Raw genomic sequence first — 13,752 nt, forward strand, 5'->3', positions numbered from 1 at the left:
TTTTGAGAAACTGCGTATCTACAAAGTTAAGATAACTCACTTTTAGTATAAATGCATGAATACGTCATTTATTATATACTTAGAGCAATGTATATATAACGCATTATAAACAATAAAATATTAATTAAAATATTTGTTTGCAGTTTATATAAAACAGATAACATTTGCGACCAGATATGCGATTATTTGCATAATTTTTAATAAATTAAATTAAATTAATTTAGGTTGATTTAGTTTAATCAGTAACAAGCAGATTGATATATATCACTTCTTTAATTAAATTATTAGTAAAATTTATTTTAATATTAAAAATTAATAATATAAATTAATTGACATTATTGGTTTATCTCATAAGATTGACGTTCTGCAATTTCTTAATATTGAAGATACTGAGTGTAGTCTAATGGCATAGTATTTTATTAATTACATATTTTTCAGAAAAACTATATCTCTGTATACTAATTATTAAAGATCTATTATTCATAAGTATGAGAAAACAAAACTAGAAATGTACAAAACATTGATTCGCCCAGTAGTAACATATGCCTGTAAGACATGAAGATAAACTGAAATTGAAACTGAAGCAAGTAAGAAAACGGGATGGGTTAGACATCTGATAAGAATGCCGGATATGAGAGTACCGCTTAATATTTATGAGAACGAAATAAGAACTAGCAGAAGAAGAGGACGACCAAGAAAACAATGGAAAGATAGTGGTCAGCAGAATTCAGAAGAAATGAACTTAAGAAATTGGAAAACAAAAGCAAAAAACAGAGAAGAATGGAAGGATGTTGTTAGACAAGTTTAGGTCCTACATGAATTGTATAGTCATGGATGATGATGATTCATAAGTATGCATGACTTTAAATAAAATCTAATTTATATAGATAATATATATAAAATAAAAGTACGTAAAAATTATCTGATTAATTTTGCTAAAATTTTTTTAAAATATTATTATACTAGGAAGATAACGAGTAGGCTATTTAGTTCTAACAGATAAGCAGCCGTTGCTCTCAAGAAATATAAAATGTGTAGTCAAAAATTTGTTCTTTATCAAAATGTTTCGAAAAAAAGGATCCAGAACAAAACTCTGCAATTTTTATTGAACTTCAGCTTTTTATTATTTAGATTCATTATAAAGTATACAGCGATTAGAAATATTAATGAAGATGTTTTCAGTTTAATTTTTATATCATTTGAAGGAAAATAAAAATTATAAAATAAAATAAATATTTCAAACTTGAACTATAAATATTAATTTTATTCAATTAATTGAACATCAATTTTTTGATAAAAAAAAAAGTAGTTTTTACTGATATCAAAATAAAATGGCACCAAAAAGAAAAAATAGTCATTAGAATGCTTACAATAGTACCTGCAATGATATAAGACTAAATGATATATAAAATAAAATGAACTAAAATGCCAGAACAACCATAGGTTGCAACTAAAACAAATAAAACAATTAATAAAGATTCTTCGGAAGTTGATTTCTAGTAGAACCAAGCAATACATATGTGCTATATATATATTAACTTAAAATACAGAAACCAAATCATTAATATAAGAGGCACTGACGTCACGTCTTCTAATAAACCGCAACGGAAAGAATATATGTAGTTATTTGATAATTGCAAGACTTCCCATTTTAAAACATCTAAGGATTTTTTAATAGTTTAAAATACTTCCAAGACTTGTGAGATTTGTATGGAAAAACAATAAAACTAACAACCTATTTTGATGCTGAGAATCGTCGAAATAACATAAGTTTCTACCTATTTAGGTTATTACGATGAAACGATGGATTTGGTTATTTGATGAGAAGCTGAAATGGGCTCTGCTTAAACTTTATTAAGTTAACTTATTACCTTTCTTGCATTTTTTTAATAAATATCTACTCGAACCTAGTGCGTAATGAGATCTACATTAAATAAAGAATAAATTTAAAGGGTATTTGCATATGTATAAAAGATACATGTATCCATATAAAACACTCCTAGCTTTAAAAATCAATTTCGAAAACATATCTTATTTTTAAAAATTATATACAAATATTATTAATAATAAAGTTGTCAAGGGCACAACCCTTTCTTTTATAAAACCGCATTGACATCAGTTTATTTTAATTAATTTTTTAATTAGTTAAGCTGAAACGTAGTTGAAGTAAATCATATGCAAATATGTGTTCCAAACAGCTAAGATATTTTATTAAGCACTGATTAAAATTTGCATATCACTCAAATATATGCCATATTAAATATATTGCTCTGCTTACATATTAAATGTGGCATAGTGCTATACTCGACATCAATGTTAACAAAATAATAATATTTATCTAATAATTTTAAATATCTTATATTAAAATAAATTGTATTAATAAAACGTACCGATAAAGCAGGCCGCACTTAATATGGCCTTTTGAACGGAATTCGTTTCGAAATCACACTGAGAAGCGATTGTGAGTATGCTCATCCCCATCGTTTCATTAATGACCATCATTAAAAGCAACCCACATGTGAATAAAACGATCCATTGTGTTGAACCGAATCCTTAAAAAAATTATTATTTTTCGTTTTTATTTAATATTAAATGATTCATTTTTTATAATTTTAATGCCAACTTTCGTGTAAGTACCAATTAAATTTAAGATCTCCTCATATTCATAACGTTTTTCGTTATCCTTCGAATTTTCCGAAATTTTATTTTGTAACTTTCTATCAATATTAACCGATATTGTTTCTAATATATCTTTCGTTGCCATTTTCTAGACACGCTCACTTGTTTACTTATATATAAATTTGATGTGATTTGAATTTAATTTTTTAATTAAAACTAGAATTATAGGTTGCACTGTTTTCCGTAAGACACACCATTCCAATGCCCTGAACAAATTAAAACTGAACTATAAAATACAACTTATGAAATTAGATGTTTTCCCCGTTCCAAGTGCCAACACTTAGAACTTGTCGAACGCGGCGAGTGTAGAAGACTGATATTGATACTAGTGCAAGCTGACAGAGCACAGCCACACTAAGATAGATATTATTTTTATCGAAATTATCAATTAAAATGGATTCTTCGTATGTCAAACGTTAACACTTTATCTTAACGCATTTATGTTTGCATACTACAATAAAAATGTACGTTAATTGGAGAGAGCATATTCAGTTAGTAGATTGCTTAGTACGAAAGCGAGATCTACAATGTAAGGTAAGCACTTTCAATGGAAAAATTATAATATTTAAATGAATCATACCACTTTTAATAATTGACATGGAAAGAATAATATTATAAAATAAATATGTAGTAAATATTATGCAAAATATGAGATTAAGTGAGTTCTTAATACCTAACATATAGTTATATATATTTTAAATTAAATGTATTCTATTTACCAATGGTTGGTTGGTTGCAATGGCAAGCCATTAGATGACTTCCACTACCATATTCCTCGCAAGAAACCTAGTATACAAAAGTAGAGACTAAATTCATCCCTCCGAATTAGATCATTTAATAAGTATTTCGTCTTAACCGCTAAACAATATGATAAAATATCATAGAAGTATCATTCTGAGAACCTATATCTTCTGAACGTCTAAGCTGGGCATTCACATTCTATTTACTAATAGAATAAAAGTTATATTTTAACAATTTTATTTATTTAAAGACTTATTATTCTTCTTAATCTTATTCTACTAACTCGAAAACTATTGTAAAACATAGTTTATCAACATTTAGATACAAATGAATAGATGGACGATGCATAAACTCACCTTGTCGCAGTGATATATATGTTTTATGGTATAGGTATCCTTTGTTGTATTTCTAACAACTAGCAAATCCAATACATCTTCTATTCACAAAGTTATAAATAATATACGCATAAAAAACCAATGGAAGATATCATGAAAGCTTGATATGAATTAAATATACATTACTATATTCACTAAATTAAATTAAATACAAAATAAAAACTGTTATTCACTTATATAATTATTTATAAAGAAGTGTTGAGACCGAAGAAGGTCTAACTTTTATTCAGTCTCCAATAGCTATTTCGAACTATTGAATCAAATGGTATTTTATGTCCCTTCAAGACACACTCACGAATCCCCTCATATCAAGTCCCAATTGAAACTCAAAACCAAATCTAATAATATTTCTTATGGCATATTCATTAGAGCCGAAAGATATCATCTGTTTCATTGAATTTAATTAATAATAAATTATGAACAGAAGAGTAGACAACATTTTTTGATTGGATATAGAGATACAACACACACAATTGAAATATCATTTTTTATATCAGGGAAGTGATATAAACATAAATACAGAAGTAAGCAAATATTTATCCTTAATAAAATAAATAAAAATAAAACACAATTTGCAACAATCGATTTGTTACAATTACAAAAATTAATTACTAACAATAGTTATAACATCAGACTTAATACATAGAAACAAATCAGAGGTATCTAGGTTAATATCTGTCTTTACAGGGCACTAGACCATACGACGGCATGGAGCTAGACTTGGCCTACCATGTAGTATCTCCTGCACTACGTGTCTACCAGCTATCGAAGAAAGGACACCAGAACACCTGATGTGTCTATAACCAGGTTTGGCCAGAACTAGGCTTAAGATTCTAGAGGCCCCCTTCTTCAACACACTTACCGACATCTCTAGGATTAGCATTGACCAGATTCTTGCCTTTATAAATGTCTCTGGCTGGTTCTAGCTTGACTTTCAAATTTTGTGGATTCAAAACGGCTTTTTTAGGTAATTGAGAAGGACTTGTTTCTCCCTCCACCACAACTAACTAACTATAATTAGAACACTTTAACTTATTTTGATAATAAATTAAAAGCCAATAAAATTCTAATCAACACAATCTAATTAATTCTATTAAAATATATTTGCATTACAAATGGTATTAACATTACAAATATACATTGTTATAACATGTTTCGTGCAAAGTTATATATATATATATATATATATATATATATATATATATTAGTTTATAAATGTAATATGCAAAATTCAATAATACATTATAAGACTAAAATAATGTTAGTTAATTAATTTAATTTAATTTAATTAATTTAATTTATAACTGTAATATGCAAAATTCAATAATACATTATAAGACTAAAATTATGTTAAAAACTATTATCATGAAATAATTGTTCTAAATATAAATAATTATTAATACCACAAACTTCATATAACAAAATTATATATATTTATAACATTAAGGGCTCCTAAAAATAAATTAAATGAATTGTATTCAATTAAAAGTTTAAATTTTTTATAAAATAAACTGCCTTATTTCCATTTTAGCAATTTGTAATTATGTGAATAATTAAGATGTTTTATTCTCTTTGTAGCTACAGATATTCTATTACAGTCACGAATAGTGAATTTATCGGGACACCTAATGAGTTTTAAGAATATACAAATTTTCACAACTTAATATTGATAAAAACTTAATTCACAGCTAGTTTGTAGCTTAAGTTTTTATTGATATTATATGGTGATTGTTAAAACTGATACCTTCGGAAAGATTAAACAATCTTGCCTAACGGATTAGGTATTGCCTTTTATAAAATGAGGTATTAAATTTACTAAACGCGAATATCCTGCGAGCTTTAAGATGTTCAGCAGCAAAACTGTACTAAATAAAACTATTGATAAACCAAACAATATCCCTTGGCTAAAAACTTCAGATCTCATTTGATTCAATGAAGATCTGATGGGTGTGTCGGGTAAGTTTTCGATGTTCACCAATCGACAAGATTAAAGAATGTTTCACAGATTATACGAATTTCTGTATATTTTAATCCCATTTTTAAAAGGTTATTCTCAACAGGAACGCGTCCAGTTAAAAAACCAGTGATTAATATGAGTTCAACCCTATTTGAATTGTTTTTACTGTTGACCAAATGCAATGTTGAGGATTATCTTAAACCTTTAATATCGAAATGTGACTTCACAATTTGTGATTTTTGATTTTATTGCTTCAAAGATAGATTTGGATCCTATAAAATGAGTTACATCAACTTATTTCGCAATCTGTTAGCTGTTACAGTCGAATCTCTCCTGAACTGATATTCAGACATACAACCAGTTGTTTATACTAGTCAACACACATAAAATTTTTGCAGCTTTGAACACATAACACACATTTTATATTTTATATACTATTATATCATATCATGTACTATGCACTATCTAAATTAAAATAAAGCGGTGAACCGAACATATGTGTATAGTGAAAATGATTAAGGTATATATTCTTTCATTCGCTTCTTTAAAGAATTGTCGCAGCAATGTTGTAGGAAGTTAAGTTACATTTATTTAACATATTTAAAAACTATATGACGGGACTGTCACTGAGGACTTTCAAATTCTAAAAAATCCAATTAGAAGTAGCTAAACTTATAAGATATTTTATTGCTGTTATAGTTCATAATAAAATAATTTAATGCATACCATTAAATTAAATAATATTATTACATATTCAAATATTACGAAAAAATAATATAGTACTATATATATTATCAGAAATGATTTATAATTACAACTATTTCCTTTGATAAATATTTAACATCGTGGAACTAATATAAACTTTTATTGTAAATCATTTTAATCGTTTGTTGTATGGTAAAGCATTTCGCTATTTGCTTTCTGATTTTAAGATACAATATGAAAATTTTATAAAAGCAAAAATTTTATTACAACAGTTGATTGCTAAAATGTTACTAAGAGTGTTAAAACGTTCTGGAGATTTTATTTTATAAGTTATATACGGTGAACAGTATTGTATGAGATTTACTTTGCAATAATAATATATATATTCAAACAAAACAATAAGAAAAAAAAAAACAAACTACCACTATTACTCATATTTCCATCTAATGCACAATGTATTCTCTAAGTTTTCAGAAAATCCTTAGAAATTTCTGATTGGATGGTACACATTATCCAAAGACAAAGCATTCATATTAAATAGATTAAAGGACCGATGAGCTCCAAACCGAAATGCTTAACTCTTACGGCACTCATTATTTCATTAGTTTTTTTATTAGTTTTTTTGCATAATCAAAAAATCTAATATATTATATTTTTGCTTTTATTATATTTCAGATACTACTCTTTGGTCTTAAATAATAAAAATAATTTTATTTAGATTATGATGTTACGATTTTTACGGTGCATTAAGCCAAAATATAATAGAATATTTTTGCAGTTTAATTCACGTTCATAAGTTATTTTTACGGCTTTAATCTAAAACCACACATCACGGGAGTTTGCACTTTGCTTCATTTACTATACACTGTATTCCCTTATCAGGGAAAATAATGAGTTATCAAAATCTGATCTAATAATAACTTTAAGAAAAGAACATACATTCTTATTGTTTATATAACCACCCACACATTGAGATATGAGAGATAGAGTGATATTAAAATCTATCCTGTTTTTATGGTTTTTTAAACCTAAAAACGTTTATTTTCGTTTATCGTGTGGTTCACAACTAGTTAGTAACAGAAAATATATTATATCTTCAAAATACTAAACATTATTGTAAAAAATAGTCAGGATTTTCTGAAGTTTCAATACCCTTTACACAGATTTACTATGTGAAAAGGGTAAATGTGCGAATCTATTAATTCCACTTACTATTGTTTAGACTCCCACATAATAACATCAATCAGTTTAATGTATTGTATATTCAAACTTGATCTGCCTGGACTGAATAATTATAAAGTTTCAGCGCAAAGTTTCATTCCATTAACTCTCTTAGTAAGTAACTACAATTAACCATTAATCCACTTATCTCAAAATACTAATTTGGAATTAATTTGATTTATATGTTATCCGACAATTCTCTTGTCCTTTAGGAAACAGTCATTCATTTATTCACAGTAACGCGGTATGTATAAAAAGTGTAATAATAAAATAAATATACATATTTCAAAATTACTCTTATTAAACCAAAAAAGTAATAATATAAATTTCAGAAAAACGTTTATTATAGATTCCCATCTACTGCACTGAAAGAAACATGATAGAGATCGATTATTGACAAGGATTAACCACGATTTATACTGAACCGTGTTCTTTTTTTAGATAGATGTACTAAAGTTTATATACGCATAAGCACTTCTATTTCCAATATGTGTCTTAATCGCAACTCTACTAGTCATGATGTTGCATACTGAAAATACTAATTTTGCCGTATTAAGATATTTTTATATCGATTTTACCTAGTTTTATATCTCCACTACACCCTAACATACTCCTACACTCATCTTCGTTTCTTCATATCGATCATATCGAGTTTTATATCTCCACTACACCCTCACTTATTCCTACACTCATCTTCATTTTTATATATCCCATATATTACCACTAAACGAGTTTTTTTTATTTTTGCCCCTAATAAAATTTTGTTTTTACGCTTGTTAACCTTGGGTGATGATTCAGTTAGTTACAATTATTATGTTATAATTTATTAGTACAAATGCATATGGCAGATAAGGCAATGCATCCCCGTATCAACGCAACCTCGAAAACTGAACTACTTTCTAAGATGATAATTTACAATATATTATTTATCTTAAAGATACAAATATAAATATTTACGTAAGTTATTTGAATGTTTTTTGCAACTTGCACTTATTAATTAAATTAGTTTACTTAATTATACTTAATTTATTTAATTAAACTTGTAATTCACATACGAATTTTTGTGTTTTGTGATTTGCTAACTTTAATATAATGTTATTAATATATTAATAAAAAAATATAAAAAAATTATACGATAATCTCAAAACGACATTATTTTCATTAATCTGCCTATTTACAATAGAATCCACAGTGATGTTTAATAGCAGTTTGTGAATAAATATACACATACATATTGAAAAAAATTTCATTAATATATACATATATTTGTTATAAGAGTATCAGTATTTATAATAGGTTCCAAATGTCAAACCTCTGACCTAATACACAAAAGCAAATCAGGGGTATCTAGCTTAAAATCTGTCTTTACACTCTGTATTTACTGTCTGTCACTGGAAGATAGGACAGCATGGTGCTAGACTGGGCCTACCCTGTGATATCTCCTGCAATGCGTGTCTACAAGCTCTTGAAAAAAAGTCACCGGAACACCTACTGTGTCTATGTCCAGGCTTGTCCAGAAAGCCCCCTTCTTCATAAATGTCCCCTTCTTTATAAATGGTTCTGGCTGGTTTCTAGCTTGATCTTCTCTTTACTATCCATTATTACGATGATTTGTGTATTCAAAACGGCTTTCTTAGCTAATTAAGGAGAATTCGGTCCTCCCTGCACCATAAATAACTATCGGTATTTAATAAAACTTACGCTTTAATTTTAAAAGTTTTTTTAGTTTTTAAAGCAATTTACATTGTCTTTGAAATAAACAGCTAACAGTTTTATATGTCGTACTAATGAGATACTATGAATTACTTTATATTTCACTAAATCTTAATATTAAAAACTAAAAAAATATCAAAAAAAATTTGAGATTTATTCAATATAGGAGCTGTTAAAGCGCAAATGAAACTTTTTTTAACTTTTATTGTAACATTTTATAAATAATAAGTTTTCACAGGATTAAATATTAGTAACGCAAGGTTTCATTCATACCCTTTTTATAATAATAAAAGAAATTGGAATCAAATCTGTATTACACAATCTCAATCACGTATACTAGTTTATTTTAAATATAACACTATTAATATTATAATATTTAATATTATTAAGAAAAAAAAAGATTTAAAGGTTTAAAAATTATTTTTCAATTCTAAAAGTATAAACATTTCATATTTATTAATATTCTTAAACAAGTTGAATATTTTCTACTTCCTTAATCAAATCCATATGCTTAAATTCCTGTGGTCGTTTTGTAAATGTTTCCAGCAATTTGAGTTTATTTTCATCATTTTTGCAATAAAACATTTGTAATTCATTTGCTAAACATTGAGCTTCTTGTCCGCTTAACACTTTGCTGTCATACTCTCCCCTCATTAGTATGATTCCTTTATCTTTCATTTCAGTGTAGTGAACTAGAGTAAGGCACTCTGGTGCGTTTTCAGCATGTACCTAACAAATAAATAATAGTATTTGTATTAATAAATGAAAATATTATAACAATAACCTGATAGACCAGAAGTGGGGTCAAATGAACAGCATTTGCAGCAAATTGCAACATAATAAATTCAAAACCCTCACTGCGCGGCAACGGCAACAAAAAGACTGGGAATAATTTTGCACGCTCCATGAGCGATTCATACTGGCCCACTGAAAGTGTAGCTGCCAACACGTTTTTAGTTTTATGATATTCAAACCATATCTTAGATATCTCATCAGCATTTTTGTCTTGTATAAGTTCCAGCTTCATAATATCCGTCAACTTTTTGTAAGGAATTTCGGCTTCAGGTTGTAATTCTCTCGGTTTTTTTGGATTCAGTAGTTCTTCATAAGTCCTACAGGGCATACTTTTAAAATCTTGAACATATTTCTTACTTGCTTTTGAATACCTTGTTTGACTCTTACCACCTTTAATGGGTTCGACCACCTTGCCAACGCGTTCGAGGAATTCCTCTGGCGATGTTTGTTGCAGATTTGCTAACTTTTGTGCATATTTTTCATAATATGGATTTTTATCTTTGAGCTTCTCCAGTTTCTCCTCTGCACGACGTTGAGCGGACATTGCAATCGATCTAGCAACTAAGAAATTATTTACTTTAAATATACGCAAACTACACCGCACACAGGCCATGCCGGAGTAAGAAAACCCTTCAATATTGTATTATTATACAACACACGCAAATGTATGAATAGTATTATGAAAAGAAAACAGATGTAATTTAAATGTCAAAAAAAAAATTTTACACACTCTTATATTTATAAATATTTTATTAGCTTTAATTTTGTTTTTATATTCTTTTTTATTAGAAAAAAAAATTAGTTCATATATTTAAGAATTAATTTAAAAAATTATTTGTTTTCGAAGTAAACACAAGAAAACAAAATTTTATTAAAGAGAGTTGGCAGCACTGTAACTATATGTCAAAAAGTTTCATCGTGCTCAGAGGCATATTAGGATATAATTTTAAACATTTAACATTTTAAGTAATAGTTCCTGTCTAAAACAAAATAAAACCATGGCCTCAACTAGCGGAACTGAAATGCCAGAACAAATTGATTTGTCAAAATTGAGTCTTGAGCAATTGTTTCAAATAAAGCAAGAACTTGAACAGGTGCGTCTGTTAGTTTAGTCATGTGAAAAATTTTCAATTACTAATATATTTGATAGGAATTTAGTGGTATTCAAGAATCACTACAAACGCTGTACAACTGCAAGGCAAAGTATGCTTCATCCAAAGAAGCATTGGAGGCATTTCAACCTGAGTGGGAAAACCGTCAAATTTTGGTGCCGCTCACAAGCAGTATGTATGTGCCAGGACGTATAAAAGATCTGGACAACTTTGTTCTGGATATCGGTACTGGATATTATGTCGAAAAGGTAACCAAAAGTAAACGATTTGGAGACTAATACTGACTGCATATCATTTATTTGATGATTGCTACGTTTGTATCCAATTTATATGAATTCCTATCATTTTTTCAATTAATACTAATGAATTACAATCACTATAATAATGTACGGATTACTGATTTTATATTTTAAATACTCTACGTTTCAGAACTTAAATGATTCCAAAGACTATTTCAAGAGACGTGTTGATTATGTTCAGGAGCAAATTGAGAAGATTGAAAAAATCCAAGTGCAAAAAAATCGTTTCCTTAATGCTATCGTTGGTGTCATAGAAATGAAACAACTTGCAGTCGCAAAGCAATTGCAGCAACAACAAAACGCATAAAGATATTATATTATCATAATTTATTTTACGTTAAACGCTTAAATTAATTAAGAAAAATCATTAAAAATTTTGTAATATCTATTAATACAATTAATATAACATTATTCATGCAATTTAACGAATATACAGTCTTTTTCTATTATTCAATTATAAAAGCTATTAACTGAGCAATTTTATTTATAAAATAAATAAACAATTTCAAAGACTAAAAATTGACATCACAGTAGTAACTAATATCAAAATTAGTTTCTTTTTGGATTTGGGTACATTAAAATTTCAATAATAAAGAATAAATATTTACAACTTATCACTTAATAAATATTTGGAATGAATAATAAAATGCAACGTTATGACAAAGTTCTACTTTATACAGCGACATAATCTCCAGGAAGAGCGATTGATTCATTCCAATACCTTTTTGTCATAAATGTCTTATTTTTACTTTTATGGTTCTACACATTTTTTTTGACTCCAACATCAGCAATTATTTCTTATATTAATGCCAAAAGAATACATAATGTACACATAATAAATTCAAGACATAATTGTTGTATAAAACCTTAATGATTGCAATCTGTAATCATAGAAAATTTTAAGTTTACATCGTTTTTAAGTTTTCTTCAATTATTAAATGTATAGATATGGATAAAACTGTAAAAAATTTTAAAAAGTGTTGTGGCGGTTGCATATTCACATGATCTAGATTGGCCATGCAAATTCGGACAAAATAAATTATTGAAAATAAGATAAGTTGGCCATGAAAAGAAAATTTTTAAAAAACTAATAATATTTTTATTGAGTAAAAAACGGAAGATTGTCATTCGTACACGTATAATTATTGTACTCGAAATTGAATTATTTATAATAAATAAACATTAAGAATTAAGTAGGGCAAAGCCTACAATTGGTGACCCCGACGTGATCAAAAATGTCGCAAGTAGATGCAAGCAACAATAGCGCACTGGATAGAAATAACATTCATGCAGATAGTAATGTATCAAATGATTACAGAAATGAACAACCTCGAGGTGACATTTGTCGTATCGGAATCAAAGCACCAGCATTCTGTAAGAGGGATCCAGACCTCTACTTCATCCAGATGGAATCTCAATTTAGAAACGCAGGAATCACAACTGACCAAACAAAATATGATCATGTAGTCGGCAGTCTTGACAGTGCTACCTTAAGAAATATCGCGGACATTGTTCGTGCTCCCCCTGCTGTAGGAAAATACGAAGCGATTAAGAAGCGACTAATTCAAGACTTTGCAGACTCCGAAAATCGAAAAGTGCGGCGACTAGTTCAGGAGTGCCAGTTAGGTGATAGCAAGCCAACACATTTGTTGCGCACCATGCGCGATTTAGCCAGCGGCGCCATGAATGATGGAGCAATAAAACAATTGTGGCTGGATCGTTTGCCTGAAGCAGTGCGAGCAGTCATTTCAATTTCGGAGGCTGACTTGGACAAATGTGCGCAGCAGGCAGATCTGATGTTGGAAATGGGAAACTACAATTCTGTAGCTGTTATCAACACATCTGCACAGAATAATGATCATATCATGAAAGCCATAGACGCCTTGAGTAAGCAGGTTGCGGAGATAAAAACTGCACAAAGACGAAGCAGAACGAGATCTCAAACTTCAGATCGCAAGCGACGTCGTTTGCTCCGTACCGAAGAAGTCCAATTTGTAAATACGTCTAGCCGCCTGTTCATCACGGATCGAAACACACAATTCAAGTTCCTGATAGATACTGGAGCTGATTTCTCAATATTACCAGTGTCTCGATTCAAAAACTCCAAGCTACAATCAACATCGCGATCATTGTAT

The 13,752-nt window shown here is 28.5% G+C and overlaps 3 protein-coding genes across 3 annotated transcripts in view; 1 reads left to right on the forward strand and 2 right to left on the reverse strand.

Moving 5' to 3' along the window:
* LOC119678936 (synaptic vesicle glycoprotein 2B-like) overlaps nt 1-3,007 on the reverse strand; it is a 53,409-nt gene extending 50,402 nt beyond the window's left edge. The window contains exons 1-2 of the mRNA XM_038091045.1: nt 2,638-3,007; nt 2,391-2,552 (exon numbers count right to left, since the gene is read on the reverse strand). Coding sequence (XP_037946973.1) covers nt 2,391-2,552; nt 2,638-2,764 — 289 coding nt within the window. The 5' untranslated portion in view covers nt 2,765-3,007. The remainder of the gene's footprint in view (nt 1-2,390; nt 2,553-2,637) is intronic.
* A 6,821-nt stretch (nt 3,008-9,828) lies between these two features.
* Nucleotides 9,829-10,931, reverse strand: LOC119679976 (ATP synthase mitochondrial F1 complex assembly factor 1). The gene is made up of 3 exons (XM_038092579.1): nt 10,578-10,931; nt 10,196-10,523; nt 9,829-10,140 (listed from the first exon to the last, which is right to left on the reverse strand). Exons 1-3 carry the CDS (start codon nt 10,817-10,819, stop codon nt 9,877-9,879), a joined length of 834 nt encoding a protein of 277 aa, XP_037948507.1. The 5' UTR covers nt 10,820-10,931; the 3' UTR covers nt 9,829-9,876.
* A 107-nt stretch (nt 10,932-11,038) lies between these two features.
* On the forward strand, nt 11,039-12,026 carry LOC119681095 (probable prefoldin subunit 5). The gene is made up of 3 exons (XM_038094171.1): nt 11,039-11,300; nt 11,357-11,566; nt 11,748-12,026. Exons 1-3 carry the CDS (start codon nt 11,205-11,207, stop codon nt 11,922-11,924), a joined length of 483 nt encoding a protein of 160 aa, XP_037950099.1. The 5' UTR covers nt 11,039-11,204; the 3' UTR covers nt 11,925-12,026.
* Nucleotides 12,027-13,752: the final 1,726 nt, after the last annotated feature.

Source organism: Teleopsis dalmanni, chromosome 2 (assembly GCF_002237135.1).
Source record: "Teleopsis dalmanni isolate 2A chromosome 2, ASM223713v2, whole genome shotgun sequence".
Lineage (NCBI taxonomy): Eukaryota > Metazoa > Arthropoda > Insecta > Diptera > Diopsidae > Teleopsis > Teleopsis dalmanni.